The sequence below is a fragment of the Balaenoptera borealis genome (assembly GCF_965194805.1).
Source record: "Balaenoptera borealis genome assembly, chromosome: 9".
Classification (NCBI taxonomy): domain Eukaryota; kingdom Metazoa; phylum Chordata; class Mammalia; order Artiodactyla; family Balaenopteridae; genus Balaenoptera; species Balaenoptera borealis.
In genome coordinates, this window is record NC_138873.1 from 9,353,307 (window position 1) to 9,371,941 (window position 18,635).

The 18,635-nt window shown below is 39.9% G+C and overlaps 1 protein-coding gene across 2 annotated transcripts in view; it reads left to right on the top strand.

Annotated features, from left to right (window-relative positions):
- The window catches only part of SERAC1 (serine active site containing 1), an 84,626-nt gene extending 66,606 nt beyond the window's left edge, over positions 1 to 18,020 (top strand). For both annotated transcript variants that reach the window (XM_082404544.1, XM_082404545.1), the window contains 7 exons: positions 3,685 to 3,835; positions 5,154 to 5,295; positions 6,346 to 6,440; positions 7,677 to 7,774; positions 8,977 to 9,159; positions 10,329 to 10,472; positions 12,184 to 18,020. In XM_082404544.1, the coding sequence (XP_082260670.1) occupies positions 3,685 to 3,835; positions 5,154 to 5,295; positions 6,346 to 6,440; positions 7,677 to 7,774; positions 8,977 to 9,159; positions 10,329 to 10,472; positions 12,184 to 12,320 (950 nt within the window). In that variant the 3' untranslated portion in view covers positions 12,321 to 18,020. The remainder of the gene's footprint in view (positions 1 to 3,684; positions 3,836 to 5,153; positions 5,296 to 6,345; positions 6,441 to 7,676; positions 7,775 to 8,976; positions 9,160 to 10,328; positions 10,473 to 12,183) is intronic.
- Positions 18,021 to 18,635: the final 615 nt, after the last annotated feature.

Here is an 18,635-nt window from a genome sequence, read left to right on the forward strand (position 1 = left end):
TTTTACATGTAGCTGTCCAGTTTCCCAGCACCACTTATTGAAGAGACTGTCTTTTCTCCATTGAATATTCTTGCCTCCTTTGTCATAGATTAATTGACCATAATTGTGTGGGTTTATTTCTGGGCTCTCTATTCTGTTCCATTGATCTGTATGTCTCTTTTTGTGCCAGTACCATACTGTTTTGATTAATGTAGCTTTGTAGTAGAGTCTGAAGTCAGGGAGCATGGCTCCTCCAGCTCTGTTTATGTTTCTCAAGATTGTTTTGGCTATTCAGGGTCTTTTGTGTTTCAATACAAATTTTTAAATTATTTGATCTAGTTCTGTGAAAAATGCCATTGGTATTTTGATAGGGATTGGATTGAATGTGTAGATTGCCTTGGGTAGTATGGTCATTTAAACAATATGAATTCTTCCAGTCCCTGAACACGGTGTAGCTTTCCATCTGTGTGTGTCATCTTCAGTTTCTTTCATCAGTGTCTTATATATAGTTTTCCAAGTACAGGTATTTTACCTCCTTAGGTAGGTTTATTTCTAGGTATTTTATACTTTTTGATGCAGTGGTAAATGGTAAGTGGTAAGTGGTAAATCCTTAATTTCTCTGACAGTTCATTGTTAGTGTATAGAATGCAACAGATTTTTGTATATTAATTTCATATCCTGCAGCTTTATTGAATTCATTGTTGAACTCTTGTAGTTTTTTTGGTGGCACCTTAGGATTTTTTTATGTATAAAGTATCAAGTCATCTGCAAACAGTGACAGTTTTACTTCTTCCTTTCCAATATGAATTCCTTTTATTTCTTTTTCTTATCTGATTGGTGTGACTAGGACTTCCAAAACTATGTTGAATAAAAGTGGAGAGAGTAGGAATCCTTGTCTTGTTCCTAATCTTAGAGGAAATGCTTTCAGCTTTTCACCATTGAGTATGTTAGATGTGGACTTGTCATATATGGCCTTTATTATGTTGAGGTATGTTCCCTCTATACCCATTTTTTGGAGTTTTTATCATAAATGGATGTTGAATTATTTTTATTTTTTTAAATAATTTGTTTATTTTATTTATTTTTGGCTGCGTTGGGTCTTGTTGCACGTGGGCTTCTCATTGTGGTGCTTCTCTTGTTGCGGAGCACAGACTCTAGGCATGTGGGCTTCTGTAGTTGTGGCTTGTGGGCTCTAGAGCGCAGGCTCCATAGTTGTGGCACATGGGCTTAGTTGCTCTGCAGCATGTGGGATCTTCCTGGACCAGGGATCGAACCCATGTCCCCTGCACTGGCAGGTGGATCCTTAACCACTGCACCACCAGGGAAGTCCCCTGGATGTTGATTCTGTCAAAAGCTTTTGCTCCATCTTTTGGGATGATCATATTGTTTTCATTCTTCAGTTTGTTAATGTGGTGTATCACACTGATAGATTTGAAGATACTGAACCATCTTTGCATCTCTGGGATAAATCACACTTGATACATGGTGTATGATCCTTTTAATGTATCATCAAATTCAGCTTACTAATATTTTGTTGAGAATTTTTGCTTCTATGTTCATCAGTGATATTGGTCTGTAATTTTATTTTTTTGTGATATCTTTGTCTGGTTTTGGTATCAGGGTGATGCTGGCCTTTTTGCGTGAGTTCAGAAGCGTTCCTTCCTCTGCAGTTTTTTGGAACAGACTGAGCAGGATAGGTGTTAATGCTTCTCTGAATGTTTGGTAGAATTCACTTGTGAAGCCATCTGGTCCTGGACTTTTGTTTGTTGGGAGTTTTTTTTTATTACTGATTCAATTTCATTATTGGTAACTGGTCTGTGTACATGGCTGAAGTATAAAATCAAGTCACAGGCCAGTAGGAATAATATAATTCCATTTAGGCAAAAAAAAAAAAAAAAAAAAGCATATGGAGCTATAGTGTATATATATAAATTATAGGTATGTAACTGAATTTTTAAAAAGGTTTGGAAGGGTGTCCACCAGACTTTTAACTTTGATTACTTCTGAGGATATAAGTGGGAATTGGGAAATGATGGGAGTGCTAAAGTGGGATGTTCATTATTAAATGCTATTTTTGTTTGTTTATTTTTACAATTAAAATGTATTCAGAAGTTATGTAATTAAAAAACAGTAAATATTTAAGAAAGACACAAGTTTTCCAAGGAGCATTAGGTGAAGCATCTCAGGCATTGTAAAAATACTTTGCCAACTAAAAAATACTGTAGAAATGGCTTGTGCCATGCTTTCTCTTCTGTTTCCTTTCTTGTGACTCCATTAAAAATAAAGCCATATTTTTGTACATACCAATAACATACTTGTATATCTCTATAGGTAGAATTTTAAAACATTAATTATTATAAAGCATTCTATAACAGATTTTTAAGAGGGATTTTCTAATATTACAAATTAGAATATTGTTAAAGAATTATTGGGTCTGAAATTTCTTTTGGATTATTAAATAATGGCCTCCTATCATCACAGTGATTCTCAACACTTTTGCCACAGAAAGTGGGAGGATGACACGAGGACAAGCTGCTCTCTATTGAGCACCTGCTGCGCTTGGAAATGGCAGTTTTTATGTAGATTAACTTATTAGAGCCTTCCTTCAGGTCAAATGAGCCACGTAACTTGACTGAGTTTCCATAGCAAGTAAGCAAGGGACAGAAATTTGAGCCCAAGTCTCTCTGACCTCAAAGCCCATATTTTGTTTTATTTTAAATTAAATAATACATGAATAGACTCTCATTGTAAATACTTCGGAGAACACAGATACAGCAAAAAATCAAACCCACCTTTATACAGAGCCCTCCCCAACCCCAACTCCCTCCTAAGAGGCAGTGACTATTTAATAGTTTGGTGCCTCTTTGTAGATCTTTGTGGGTTTGTGTGTGTGTGTGCACGCACGCGCATGCATAAACTTTGCCTACATATTTATGTTCATAAAGCAATACATTGTTTTAAACAACAAAAATGTAAAAAATAAATGAAATTGTACTGCACAAAGTATTTCTTTGTCCCCCTTTAAGAAATAGTTTTTCCAAACTGTTACATATAGAATGGATAAACAACAAGGTCCTACTGTATAGCACAGGGAATTATACCCAATATCCTGAGATAAACCATAATGGAAAAGAATATTAAAAAGAATGTATATGTAGGTATAACTGAGTCATTTTGCTGTACCGCAGAAATTAACACAACATTGTAAATCAACTATACTTCAATTTAAAAAAATGTTTTTCCTTCCTGAACCTCAGGTTTTATAAGATTTTTGTCTGTCAAACTAGTTCATTATTAAGAAACAACTTACTCATGTGTATTAAGGGCTGCTAATATGACTGCCAATCAGAATGAAATAACTAGTGTTAACTCACTGAGTTTAATAATTTTTGCTAAAGCAAAATATGACATTTTCTTACCATTTGTGGCCTCATCTCTAGTAATTACAACTTTTGTTAGATTTTCTAAATAAAGAAAATGGCTCTTAACCTTCGTTGAGATCCCTAAGGAGTACCTGGCTGGGGACATCATGGCAGTGTTGTGGGACCCAGAGGGCCTTAGGGAAGAATGTAATTGTGGTGGTCGGGCTTTTTCTCGTAGACAGATGCTGAGGTTTGCCTTCCTCCCATCATTTTCAGCCTGAAACCTCTCAACAGGCTGAGACGGATTAGTGCTGGTGTTTAGGGAATATGTTCTTTTCTCCAGGCTGGGTTTCCATACTGGTAGAAGCAATAAAGTCCCACGACATTATGGAGGCCTCACATGCCGCCAGAACCCTGGCTAATCTAGACCGAGAGACTGTGCAAGATAAGTACCAGGACGGCGTGTACGTGCTGCACCCCCAGTACCGCACAAGGTAAGAAGGCAGGGTAGAGCCGCTTTGTCCCTGTGGGGACATAATGCTTCGAGGGCTTAATATTCTAACTTCTTTCTGCATAATTTAGATAAGTTAAATACCTTACAAATAAGTCAAATACCTAATTTACTGAAACAGTTTGCCCCTAATAACCTCAGAAGAATTGCAAGCTGTCATGAAAGTATGGAACTAGCTAAATTACCAGGGTTATTTTATACCAGCAGCTTACCTTCAGGAAGGCTGCATTCACCTTTTATAACGTGTCTCACATAAACTCTGTAATGCATATTTCTTCTTTGTTTCATTACATTTTTCATATAAATCTAAGTTATTAACTGATTAGGGTTGTAGAGGTTGATCTAGATGAGAAGGAGCTAGGACATTATTATATTCAGGCAACCAAATCAGCCTGGGCCTAGAACTCAAGGGACTAGAGAAAGGTTAGGCGAGATTATAAAAGCATGTATTGGAAGGAATAAGTTGTAATAAATTTGACTCATACTCCTTCTTAAGGTTATTTCTTTGTTTGTTTGTTTGTTTGTTTTCTTAAGGTTATTTCTGGTCACTATTTCCAGTTGTATCATTGCTAAGACAATAAATATAGAAAGGACCACAATGAAAAAATTACACATTTCTTAGATTTTTGTCAGGCACTTTAATACCTCAGAAAATAGCAAGAACTTTTTTTTAACTTGAAAAATAGATTTCCTGGTTAATTCTAACTTGTAAATAAAATAATATGGTAATGTATTTTATGTGTGTTACATAATTGGCTGTGTATTATAAATAGCTTACAAATAATATACTGTTGCAAATTTTTTAAACGTCATATACAAAGAAAGAATATGTTACTTTAAAATCTCATTTGCTCTGTTTCTGATAAACATCACTTTCCTTGATAAAAACAATCTTTTTCATACATACTGAGTTCGAAACTACACTAGCATATGATTTAATTTCTTAAATACTTTTATTGATTTGTGTAATATTTTCATGGAACTCTTTGGAGGGTGATCTATGACATCTGTCACTTCATTGATCATTAAGCGCATTACAGTTGATTCTGGTTGGTCTGCCTGCCTAGCTGTGTTTCCATCCTTACAGAGAGAGCAGTGAGCACACTGCGTATATGTCTTTGCCAGAACTCCTTTAGGGCTCCTCAGCAAACTTGTGCTTATAAAGCTTGCCTTAATTAAGTTTATTTTATGTCATATAAACCTGCTAAAATAAGCACCATCCAAAGAGAGTGCTGTGTAGATTCTTATCAAAGTAATAATGCATTTTTTCTGCTTCTTTTAAAAACCCTCTCCCCTGTTAGTCAGCCCATTAAAGCAGATGTCCTGTTTATTCACGGCCTTATGGGAGCAGCGTTCAAAACGTGGCGCCAGCAGGACAGTGATGAGAATTTAACCGAAAAGTTTTCGGAGGATGAAAGCAAGTATACAACATGTTGGCCCAAGGTAAGGAGGTGGCCACTGCTGGTAGGCCACCCCTGTCCCGACACACTGCTGGGTCCCTGGCCTTTAGAGTCCTCATGGTGACATGCTTACTTTTCTCTTTTTACCGGGATTTTTTTTCCATGCAGTTTTTCTTTTCCTTAGGGACACTTATAATATGTTACATGAACAACTGGGCTTATCACTCTGTGTTGTATAATATAGGGTACATTCTATGACTCTAAAAGAGTATTCTGTTAAGTAAAAAACGGGCAAAGGGCAAGGGCCAGTAATAGTTCACTTCCATGAAAAATATAATTCAAAAACTATATATATATAATTCAATAAATAATATATTAATAACAGCTGGCTAGTTCTGTGATTTTGATAATTATAAAAATAGAAAGACTTTGAAGAAGTAATTCTGCTTTGGATGTCTTTGACATTATTTCTTCTAAAGAGCCTAAACTTTGGCATTAATTTATTGAATGAAATCTATCTGAAGCTCAGTGAACACTGACGCTGTGAATATGTATCAGTAGCTCCTGGGGCTTTGCCCCACCGCTGCTTGTCCGCCTGCACAAGGGCTGGTCAGCAGAGAGTGGCTGGCGCTCTTTCTCTGGTGACACTGAAATACGGAGACGACGATAAACCTCGGGTCCACAGAGACAGAACTGTGACTGTAATTAGCACCTGAGTCCTCAGGTCACATCTCCAGCCTCCGCCACACTCTTCTGTCTCTCCTGAGGTCACGGCTTCCTGTTAAACGCTTTCAAAAAGCCAGTTTGATCTAGACTCCAAAAACAGGCCTTGCTTTTGGCTATGGCAGATTAAAATTGAGAATATTCTCTTGAAACCTGCCTAGACCTTATGCAATATCACCTTATGAGCAGAGATATAAAAAGATAAAATGCTGGAGTTATTTTTCTAGTCACCTTTACCCTTTACTCCAATGCGGTCTTTTACTAGTTGTCAGTATTACAAGAGTCCTTTAGTTACGAATTTCAATTGCTAGGAAATAAGTGGAACAGTGGAAATTCATATCTTCCCTTTTGTACCTTTTATTTTACGTAGTCGTGGTTGGCAAGAGACTGTCCCGCTCTCCGAATTATATCTGTGGAGTATGACACCAGCCTTAGCGACTGGAGAGCAAGGTGCCCTGTGGAAAGGTAACAGAGGGGGAAGGTCCAGGCCACAAATGGGCCTCTGGGTTGGAGGGGAGTTTTATCTTTGAGGCCACAGACAGGATTTTCTTATGGAAAACTAACCTAACCTTTTTTCTCTTCCTTCTAGAGGAAGTTAGCTATAAATAATGAAACTGTATAAGGCTTAGATATAGTGTCAATGTTGGGCTCCTAACATGGTTCACTTAAAACTATTCTCATAGTAAGGACCATGGATTCGAGAGCAAAGTTTCCTTAATTCCTGGAAGTAAACATGAGGCTTTTGGCTTTTGTGTTCACAAGCATACCACCTAAAGGAAGCCAAGAGAGACGCTGAGCAATGTAGCCTCCTTATGTCACTTGTACGTCGTATGTGCCAATTGTATGTACAGGAGAGAGCGCTCGATTTCTGGGCTTCAGAACCTAGACTGTAGCCAACTCTGCCTTTGACTCACTAGCCATCTTAGGTCATTAAACTGGTCTGGGAAGTCTGGTCTACAAATGGAGGGAGTTGGTCTGATCTGTGTTATCAAACTGAGTGTTATATATGAATGACCCCACCTAGGTGCCAGAGGAATGGTGCTGAGGGTCAGCGGGCAAGACCCCAGGGCTCCTTCCCCAGTTCACCCAGAGGAGCTCTCATAATCCTTTATTTCAAAGAAAGGATTCTCCAGAAACACAGTTTAAAACTACCAGACCAGACAGCTTTAAAGTTCCCTTTTAGTTTGAAAATTACTTATTTGAAGTCTGATTCTAATAGCTTTGTGCTGTTTCTAAGTAACAAACCAAAATGATGAAAGCTTAGTGTTTGTAACATAAATACAAGTAGAACTAAACAGCAATGACAGCTGACTCCACAGGTGAACTCGCCAAGGACAGCATGGTCTCCGCTGATCCTTGTCTTGTCAGGCCACCTAATGAGGAGGGACGCACACCCTAAGTGGTGGGGGCAATGGGGTAAGACCCAAGTTTGACCCGTGAAAATTGCCCGATACGAATTAGATGCCTAAGCAATGCTTGTTTCATAAATATTCCCACCTATGCCAGTGTGACTAAGTTAGGAATGGGGAATGAGCAATTGCAGGAATCAACGGGAGAGAATAGAGGTATTCCTGACTCCAGAATGTAGCATGTAGAATTGGTCCAATAAACAAAAGATCTTGCCTTAAAAAGTGGATAGCAAAATTGGGGCAGGGGGAATCAATAGCCTCCTGTCATACCCGCTGTTTTCATTTTGTTCAGAAAGTCCATTGCATTCAGGAGCAACGAACTTCTGAGGAAGCTCAGAGCTGCTGGTGTTGGGGATAGGCCAGTGATTTGGGTATCACACAGCATGGGAGGTAAGTAAGTTTCATTGTTGCCAGGCAAGCGTTGTGAGGTTGTCAGCCATGAGAGCTCTCTGTTTTATTTAATGGTAGCCCTTTTCCCCCCTAAGTTAATGTTTTTGGCTATGGCTCCTTCCATGCTATTTGTTTTTCTAGGAGGGGACAACTAGTAAAAAACCATATAAAAAGAAAATGAGTTTGACAACTTAATGCTTTCATTAAGCACTAAGCATGATAACGAGTAAATATCAGAAGCTGTCCATGGCGTATGTAAGCCCAACTTATAAATATCTCTCAGCATTCCTGGCTGGTCCCAGGGCCCCACCTTTCTTCCCTGTTTCTCCAACCACCGCAGAGTCCGTCACTGCTCCTGTGCCCACAGCCCCAGCTCCCTGCATGCCTGCTTACCCCTCGCCCAAGCCTGCAGAAGTGGCGGTGTGATCACAGGTGTCCCCTCTTTGGTCCCAGGGCTTGCTTGCTAAGCCACATCCCCTGCTTCTGCCAACCCACTCCCAGTCCAGTGCTAAATGTTCACCATCCACCTTGCAGAGGGCCTTTCAGCAGCCCTTGGCCTAGTTTATCTGATAAAATGCTCGGGACTGCTGACTCTTGAGTCTGGGCCTTTTGCTGAGAGAAAGGTGGAGGTAGCCCTTTGTATCCTCAGAGACCATCCATGGTAACACCATCCATGTTACCTTTGTGTTTCCCTGTCAGCTCCAAGCCCAGGTTGGGGGACAGAAAAGAAGGTGCCTTCCTAGGTGCATTTTCCCACAGCAGCTTTGTTTTCTCCCCATTGGATATGTGAGACTATGTGTTTTTTAAATATTAGTGCCGTCCTAATGGAGTGGTCGTTAGTGGGCTGCCGTGGGGAGGTGGGGAGGCTGGGTGCTGCGTACGCACTTCACTGACGGACACCCAATCTGCAGTGCCTGCCTCTCCTCTGGGAGGGTGCATGCTGTGCTGTAACATCGGCTTTACAAATGAGTGTCTAGACTCTCACCTGTTCGTAGGCTTGTGCTATATAGTTTAGAGGATTGGGAGCATTACTAAGTGTTAATATTTTAAGGCCCTGTTTGTTGGACTACAGAGAATTATTGTTTAAACTTTTTTAAAGACAGCATCTCTTTTTCTGTATTTCTTGTTTGCCTTTTTTTTTTTTTTTTTTTTAATAAGGGAAGGAAAATAGCTTATGCATTGTTTTTCTTCTCTATGGCTAGGTCTTCTTGTCAAAAAGATGCTGTTGGAAGCCTCTAAGAAGCCAGAAATGAGTACTATTATAAACAATACCAGAGGAATAATTTTTTATAGCGTCCCTCATCATGGATCCCACCTGGCTGAATACTCTGTTAATATTCGCTATCTTCTCTTTCCCTCTTTGGAAGTCAAAGAACTCAGCAAGGGTAATACTTTTTTTCAAAAGGGAATTGGCATTGTATTAACACCAGTTATACAGGAGAAGGAGGAAAACAGTTTTGACTAACAGTTTTAACTTGACTGTATTACCTCATTTTACTATTTGTACATCAATTGTGTTTAGACTATCATGGAAACTTTTTAGTTTGGGGTCAATTTTTCTTTGATACGTTCCCTTTTTGTTCTTAAGCCATTATCTGCTTAAGAAATATAACAATAATTTTAACACTATCTATCTTAAATAGTTAAAATTTTAAAAGTTACATAATGTTTTGAGTTGTGTTATTTCAAATTACCAAAGAACTGCTCTTTTCCACAAGTTTGGAAAATCATCAACTGTTAAAATATACATGAGCTTTAAAGATGTTCATATTAATTATAAGGCACTATATTTGTTTGGGGTTAATAAGCATCTTCTCTTTCTCTGGAACACCTGTTAATCAGAATTTTGGGACCCCTGGCTTGAGCTTTAGTATACCATTGTCTTTTTGCTCATATGTTCTTTGTTCTGCTTTATGGAGAGTAATTGGACTTTATCTTCAAACCTTTTGTTGAATTTGATTTTGTTGCAGTCACATTTTATCTTCCACAAGCTCTTTCTTGTTCTGTGATCCATTTTCTTTTGAAATCATTCTAAAGATACTAATTAGAGGGTTTTTTAAAAAAAAGTGTCTTCTGTGCCCAGGTTTTCTGTTTGCTCACCTGGTCTGTCTCTCTTAGGTGGTAGGCTTTCCTCTAAGACCTGGTGCTTCTTGGTCGCCCTTTGATACTTGAGGATGGGGGACAGGAAGGGGATGGGTGCTCTGTGATTATAGACAGGCTCTGTTGATGGGAGGCTGTGCTTCAGAGTGGATGTGGAAGTGCCAGCCGGCACACCAGGGGACCCCTCCATCCCACACGCCAAACTGCCCTGGGTACTGCTTCTGGTCAGCCAGCAGTGTGAGAAAACTCGCCCGCTGACACTGGCCTCTAAGTTCTGGATTGGTTTTAGCCCTTTTCTCTCATCTTAATGGCTTCTTAGGAAGAAGAGAAAATAAACAAGCCACGGTCTTGAATCAGAACCCTAATTTCCTCTCTGAATTTGGAAGGTTGATGCATTTTATTATGAACTAGATAAACAGAACTTGTTACAATCTCGCTCTCTATAATTTTACAGATTCTCCTGCACTTAAAACACTACAGGATGACTTTCTGGAGTTTGCAAAAGATAAAAACTTCCAGGTGCTGAGTTTTGTAGAAACACTACCAACCTACATTGGTAGCATGATTAAACTCCACGTGGTGCCCCTGGAATCAGCAGGTATTCACTCTTTTGAAACTTGTTTGTCCTTAGTTTTCTGGTTGGTGGTAATCATAAACGTCAACTTTTATATCCAGTTTCTCAGTTTTAGGAGACAGTTCTATGAAGATTTAGATTCTGTTATCCTTTTAAGCCATAGATTAAAACTTCTCTGCAAACGTTTAACCTTGGCATTCCCCTTCCCTCCTCTTATTTAACTGATTAGACAGCAAAGGTTAATTGGCTAACTCTGCGTTAGCTCTCAACAGTGAAATCTGCTGCATTAAGGTAAGAATACAGAGCTTTTCTATCATCAGCTAGATTAAAAGGAGCATTTCATTTAACAGATTGGTAGCTGCCTGCAGGAACCTTAAAGAAATCAGCTACAGGTGTGGAAGCTTAGTAAATAACTGGAAGATACATGGGGGATATTCAAGCAACAAAGATTCTGAGGGAAAAAACTAGTGTTCAAGTTCAGTCTCTTCCTAATCCTGGGACTGAGGGGCATGACCAACACCTGCTACTGTAGAGCACTGCAGTCTACTGCAGGCTCTTTGAGGGCAGGGCCCAAATCTCAGTTCTCCGTATAGCCTCCTGTGTTACTCTGAGCACAGTAAATAGCCCATACATTTCACTCCCTGAAATGCTTTCCCCTCACCTGGCTAACTAACTAACTAACTCTTTAGTTTGCTTGTCCGACCCTTTTCTGATCACTTCGGGGCGGGTCAGGTGCTGTCCCGGTAGCACTCCGCCGTCACTGAGCGCTCCTGGCGGCCGGGCATGGTGCGTAGCTGGAGCGCCTGCCAGACGGCTCTTCTGTCTGCATAACAAAACTTTTGTCCTACTTCATTATTTATGATCTATATAAAATGAAAAAGGCTTGATATCCTATAGTGGAACGTGAAGAGACTTTACCTTAAGGCAATATGCCATAGGGTGAGGAATTGCCGTTTGGTAGTTGAAGAACCTGAAGAGTTCAAAGAACAGTGGCCAGTTTTCTTTTTTTAAAGATGACTTTGGGAGCTTAAAGCAAAATTAATATTGTGGACCAGCTGCTGATAGTGACATAGCCTTGTCATAATTCTGTCCACCCCTTCTTCTGTGTCACCAGATGGCCTGTCTTCCTTCATAACCACCAGGTGCACTTCCTCACCTGGCTGGCCTCACTAGTACCTCCTGTCACTTCCATCTAGGTGGACTTAGTTAGGCTGAAAGATCAAAAACTCAACCAGATCTCTCAAGCACCACATCATCTCCTTCCCTGGTAGAGTGAGCATGGAGGGTTGGGTATAGAAGGGATTCCATGTGAGACGTTCCCATTCGTTTCATCAGGGCAAGGGAGCTCATTATCAAGTTTCTAATATTAGCTCTAGAAATAGAAGTGGTTCAGAGAAGTGTGGAATAACTTAGTAATAACCTGCAGTGTGTAAACGTTTTGAAGGTGACAGTGCTCAGGCTCTGTTCACTACTGAATTAGGAAGGAGGCAGCACACACACACACACTTTATGAGAAAAGCATAAAATTATAATTACACCTACTGAGACTCCATTCTCACGTGATTAGTCAAATGCAGTTTAGTTACAGTCAAACTTTAAGTTCCTTTATCTCTTAAAAGAGGTTCTCTATCATAACCAAATCAACATTTACAGCTACCCATTTGGCCTCTTTCACTGTTGACAGGGGGCAGCTTATATTTTACCTAAATTTTATTGACATTTTTGTTTTCTTCAGATCTAGGCATTGGAGATCTAATTCCTGTGGACGTTAACCATTTGAACATTTGTAAGCCAAAGAAAAAGGATGCTTTTTTGTACCAACGTACCTTACAATTCATCTGTGACACTTTAGCCAAAGACCTGGAAAATTGACAATTGTCTTCTTCTGTTCTCACACATGAATACAGTGCAAGAAACGTGGTGTTCTCTCTTTTTAAGCTCTACGCAATCATGCAAATGTAGTCATTATGGCATTAATGTGGCCTGGAGTATGTTGCAGGCAACAGAATATTGTTCTGTAAAACACAAACCCATTAGTGGCAATCAAAGAAAGAAGGGCTAGACTGGATTCTTCTGATTTAAAAAACTTCCATATGTGCCAGTTTATGTTTTGCAATGTTGCCCCTGGTGATTGATTGATAGGGAGCAAGCTGCTGTGGCTAAAGGATGTGATCTGTGACTTTTGTCATCTGTGACTGTCCCTGGCTCATGCTGGGAGCAGCACTGATGGCTTCTGCAGGGAGAGCCATCACCAGTTTACCACAGAAATGCCTGTTGGAGGGTACCTAAAATGGAGAGAGAATGAACTTGAACATAAAGACTCTCTGTTTTGGGTCAGGGTTTCCATGTGCTGTAAGTTTTTAAAACTTGTCAGTGTAAACCTTTGTGTAACATGTTAGCTTTGTTACACACCTTGTCATCCATGGGTCATTTCCTTGTAAGTTTTTATTTTCATGTTGCTGAGAACAAATATTTCTCTTTTTAAAAAATTTCTAGCCTATAATAATTCTTTCCAGACTGTAGCTACCTAAACTTTTAATTTTTCCCAGATAAGAATAATAAATCCATTATTGATCAGAGTGTGAAATAAAACTATTCTAAGCCATTATATATATATTAGCAATACTTAATATCAAGATTCTCAGATTCTTTATAGCTAAATAAAGTATACCATTATTTCTTGCTCATTAGGAAATGGTATTTATTAATTGGTCTCCAGTATGTGAGAAATAGGAAATCATACTGATGACTTTTTTTTAAAGTAACAGCATTATTGAGATATAATTCACATACCATAAAATTCACCCTTTTAAATGCACAGCTCATTGATTTTCAGTGTGTTTACAGAGTTGTGCAACCATCACCACTATCTAATTTCGGAACATTTCATCATCCCTCCAGATAACCCCACACCCATTAGCAATCACTCCTCCTCTCCTCTCCCCCAGCCCCTGGTAAACACTAATCTTCTTTCTGTCTCTATGGATTTGCCTATTATGGACATTTCATATAAATGACAAGTTTTTAAAAAATTACAATACGTGGCCTTCTGTGTCTGTCTGGCTTCTTTCTCTTAGCATAATGTTTTGAAGGTTCATCCATGGTGTAGCACGTGTACATGTAGTAGGACTTCGTTCCTTTTTATGGCCAAATAATATTCCATTGTATGGATGTACCACATTTGTTTATCCATTCATCAGTTGAGGGACATTTAGGTTCTTTCAATGTTGGGGCTGTTATGAATGATGCTGCTGTTAACATTCATGTACAAGTTTTTGTGTGGACATGTTTTCCATTCTCTTGGGTATATACTAGGAGTGGAATTGCTGGGTCATGTTAAGCTTAATGTCTACCATTTTGAAAATGATGGACATTTGTAGAATGGGATAGTCAAAGCTAAAACGAGTACAGCATCTGAAGGTAAACTGGGGGCATCAGTGAACCTTAACAACATCTAATTGTTTAATTATGCAAAAACCTAACAAGTGACTTAACTACCTGTTTTGTTATGTAGCCATAGAGTATGCTAGTTAGCTATCAACAATAAACTCTAGCTTAATGGGATCACGTGTGGGGGGTGGGTAGATAGGTTTGGTTTGTTTTCTTTTTCTGTTTTCCATGAACCATGGCTGGAACATCTGTTCATTAACTTAGAGTAATGAAATGAAACCCCACTTCGTAAAATCTCAATATAGCCATTATAGCTGTGCTTTAAAAATAAGGTCTGGGAGAGAGATCCAGTGTACTTCTGAATGACTATAGCTTTTCAGGCAAGTCACTTACCATTTCTGTTCATTCTGTTTATGAAATGGATATGATGTATACAGATTCACTTCATCAGTCCTGTAAGATTTAAGTCAATAATGTTTTAAAAATAATCATCACCTGAAAAACTCTAAGAACACAAAGTATGAAAACATATACATTTGAAATAGTTTTAAACTTAGACCATCAATAAAATGGTTCTCCTAGTTCAATCAGCCTTGTTTAAATATCCTTTCTGGAAAAAATTTCAAATGAAGCTTCCTATTACCTTTCCCCTCATGGGAAAAGTCTCTTTAAATGATCTATCCAGGAAGGAAATAAACAGAATACAGGTGTTAGCAGACTACTGAGAGCAAGCTGTAAATAAAATTCAGATGAAAAATTAATTATCCTTATCTATAAGCCCTTCACTTCTTTCTGATTACGTTGTCAATCCTAAAAGTTGAGGGCACCGAGTCCCCCCTTTACTCCAGTGTTTAAATGTCACCACAGAGAGAGTCAGACTACAAATGGAGGATCACGATGCCCTTCTTGACTCCATCTCAACCATTCACCCAAGGTCACAGCAACAGGCATAATATGGTGGAGGACGCGGCCCTCTGGCTCAGGTCGGGGTGCCCAGGGTAGTGGATGCCAGCACTGGTTTCCTGTTGTTGAGAAAGTCAGCACAGTCACAGAGTGACGTGCGTTATCTCTTTTGAGCTTGGCTCATAATTTACAGTGCCCCTCAAATTATTTCTAATTCCTAAAATTTGACTTTTAGGCATACCCTCCTGAATTTTCATCTCTTTGTAATATTAAATATGTTAATGTATGGTTTGGCTTTTATTGACATTTGGTATAAAAATTATGTCCATGAAAAAAATTTAAACATGTTCAATAAATGCATTTTAATGTACTCAGTACAACTAATTCTGCCCTTATATTAGATGTTGAACACTCCCCAAAGCTAATCACTTAAAATCTATTAGAAATTTATTGTATAATTATAAATTGCCTTAATAAAGCAGAAGATATAAAAAGGCAGCTTAATATCCAAGAAGTTTCCAAATTTAGAAAAAGCCATTCTTGTAAAAATTCCAGTTCTTAATCCGCTTTTAGCTTGGCCTTGGAGTTTAGAAACAGTGTCATGGAATTCAACACCTGGTTCCAAAGTTTGGAAACACTAAGCTTACTAGAACCTTTGATTTTTAATTTAGTCCAAACTATTTCAGGATTGTTAAAGCTAATTTATAATGAAAGCTGGATACGCACTGATTCCTAGGATCATTAGAGAGTGCTGGATATGAATGTAATCTCTGAGCATAAAAAGCTTTGGGTATGTATACATCTAGATAGATAGGTTTTAGAATATTTTGACATCTGGGATTACCAGATGAAAACATTTTTGCGAGTTGTGGACCAGGATGGTGACATAGGAGGCTCCTGAACTCGCCTGCTCCACAGACACCAAATCTACAGCTACACACAGAACAGTTCCCTCAGAGAGAAGTTCAGAAACTAGCTGAGCAACTCTTACACATTGGGTGAACGAGAAAATGCCCATGTTGAAGTGGATAAGAAAGACTGAGACAATACTGTCACCATAAATCTCGCCCTTGGCACAGTGAGATACAATCAGAAGGGAACACACAACTCCCAGCTTCTGCCTGAAGAGTGAAGGGTTTGGGCCCAACATCCAACTTTCAAGTCTTCCACCTGAAGGATGGACCCCCCAAAACACCTAGCTTTGAAAGCCAACAGGGCTTGCATCCACAAGACCCACAAGACCATAGCAAAGAAAGAAACAGTTCTAAATGGGCTTGCAAGGACTCACAGTGGCTCTCCCGCCGGGGCTCAGCGCAAGGGCAGCAGACAGAAATGCCCATCACCCAGCCTTTTCCTGAAAGATGCCCATTTGCTTATCTTAAAAGCTGCAGCCTGAGGGTCAGGCTTCTAATTTAGCACACATCTAGAGGATGACTGTGATCTTCCCTGGAGACCAGGGAGGCTGGTGGTGCTGTCTCTGCGTTCTCCCTCTTGCCCACTCGAGGTTGCTGGTGTCTTCCTGGAAGGAGCTTCGACACATCTCTGGTGCCCTGGCTTTTGTGGCTGTTACCCAGGGAGTGCACCTCTTGATTACTTGCCTCTGATGGCCAGCAAGCCTTGTGTTTGTGGATCCCACAGGACTGTACAAAGAAACAGTTCCATCCCCCTATTGCTCAGCACAGAGGGAGCAGACAGAAACACCCATCTTCCAGTCTTTCCCTGGAAGGGGTCTATTTGTATACTTGAAAAGCTGCTGCCTGAGGGTCCAGTTTCCAATCAGCCTGCATCTAGGTACTGACTGAGAATGTTCCCTTTGTAACACTGAGAGGTCTTAGCAGAACCTCAACTCCCGGGAGCCACTAAAAACAAAGAAGGCGGTTCAGACAGTCACAGAGTTTGAGAGATAACCAAGAGCTTGATGGGCTGAATCCTAGGTTCATCTCCTACACGAGACCACTCTGTCAAGACTGGGGACTTCCCAGGTGGCACAGTGGTTAAGAATCCGCCTGCCAGTGCAGGGGGCACGGGTTCAATCCCTGGTCTGGGAAGATCCCACATGCTGCAGAGCAACTAAGCCCGTGCGCCACAATTACTGAGCCTGTGCTCTAGAGCCTGCAAGCCAAAACTACTGAGCCCATGTGCCACAACTACTGAGCCCACGCACCCTAGAGCCTGCGTGCTCTAGGGCCCACGTGCCACAACTACTGGGCCTGTGTGCCGCAACTACTGAGCCCGCGCCCTAGAGCCCGCGTGCCACAACTACTGAAGCCCATGCGCCCTAGAGCCCACATGCCGCAACTACTGAAGCCCATATGCTGCAACTACTGAAGCCTGCGCGCCTAGAGCCCGTGCTCCACAACAAGAGAAGCCAGTGCAATGAGAAGCCCGTGCACTGCAACGAGGAGTAGCCCTCGCTCACCACAACTAGAGAAAGCCTGCATGTAATGAAGACCCCCCCACAAAACAAAAAGACTGGGAGAGGTGGCTATTTTATCTAATGCACAGAAGACAACACAGAGAGTCAAGGAAAATGAAGAAACAGAGGAATATGTTGCAAACAAAAGAATAAGATGAAACTCCAAAAACAGACCTTAATGAAATGGAGATAAATAAGTTCCAAATAATGGTCATAAAGATGCTCACCATGGTCAGGAGAGTAATGCATGAATAATGTGAGAATTTCAGCCAAAACATAGACAATATAAGAAAGAATCAATCAGAAATCACAGAGCTGAAGAATACTGAACTAAAAAATGTAATAGAGGGGTTCAATGGCAGACCAGATCATGGGGAAGAAAGGATCAGCAAACACAAAAAAAGGGCAGTGGAATGCATCCAGAGGACAAAAAAAAAAAAAAAAAGAATGAAAAAGAGTGAAGACAGCTTAAGGGACCTATGGGATACCATCAAGCAGACTTGATACTTGCATTATAGAGGTTCCAGAAGGAGAAGAGAGAAAAAAGCGTCAGAAAGCTTATTCAAAGAAATAAAGGGTAAAAATCTTTCCTTAGCAGGAATCCCAAAGGGTTCCAAATAAGATGAATTCAAAGAGCCCCACAAACTTTGCTGTACACTGGAAACTAACACAACATTGTAAATCAACTATACTCCAATAAAAATTTTTAGAAAAACAAAAAAACAAAGCCCCAGGGAATTCCCTGGCAGTCTAGTGGTTAAGACTCCGTGCTGCCACTGCATGGGGCACAGGTTCGATCCCTGGTCAGGGAACTAAGATCCCACAAGCCGCACGGCAGGGCCAAAAAAAAAAAAAAAGAGCCCCACACTGAGACACATTATAATTAAGCGGTCAAAACAAGGAGAGAATCTTAAAAGCAGCAAGAGAAAAACAACTTGTTACGTACAAGAGGACCCCATAAGACTACCAGCAGATATTTTGCAGAACTTTTGCAGGCCAGAGAGGAGTGACACAATATATTACAAGTGCTGAAAGAAACCAAGAATACTCTACCTGGCAAAACTGTTCTTCAGAGCGGAAGAAGGGATGGAGTTTTTCAGACAAGCAAAAGCTGAAGGAGTTCATCACTACCAGACCAGACTTACAAGGAATGTTAAAGGGACTTCTTCATGCTGAAATGAAAGGACACTATTTAGTAACAGGAAAACATATGAAAGCATAAATCTCACTAGTAAATGTAAATATAGATGGTCCCCAACTTACAATGGTTCAACTTAATGATTTTTTGATTTTATGATGGTGCAAAAGTGGTGTGCATTCAGTAGAAACCGTACTTCAAATTTTGATCTTTTCCTGGGCTACCAATATATGGTACGATACTCTCTTATCAGCCACATGATCACTAGGGTAAACAACTGATACACTTAAAACCGTTCTGTACCCATACAATCATTCTGTTTTTCACTTCCAGTATTCCA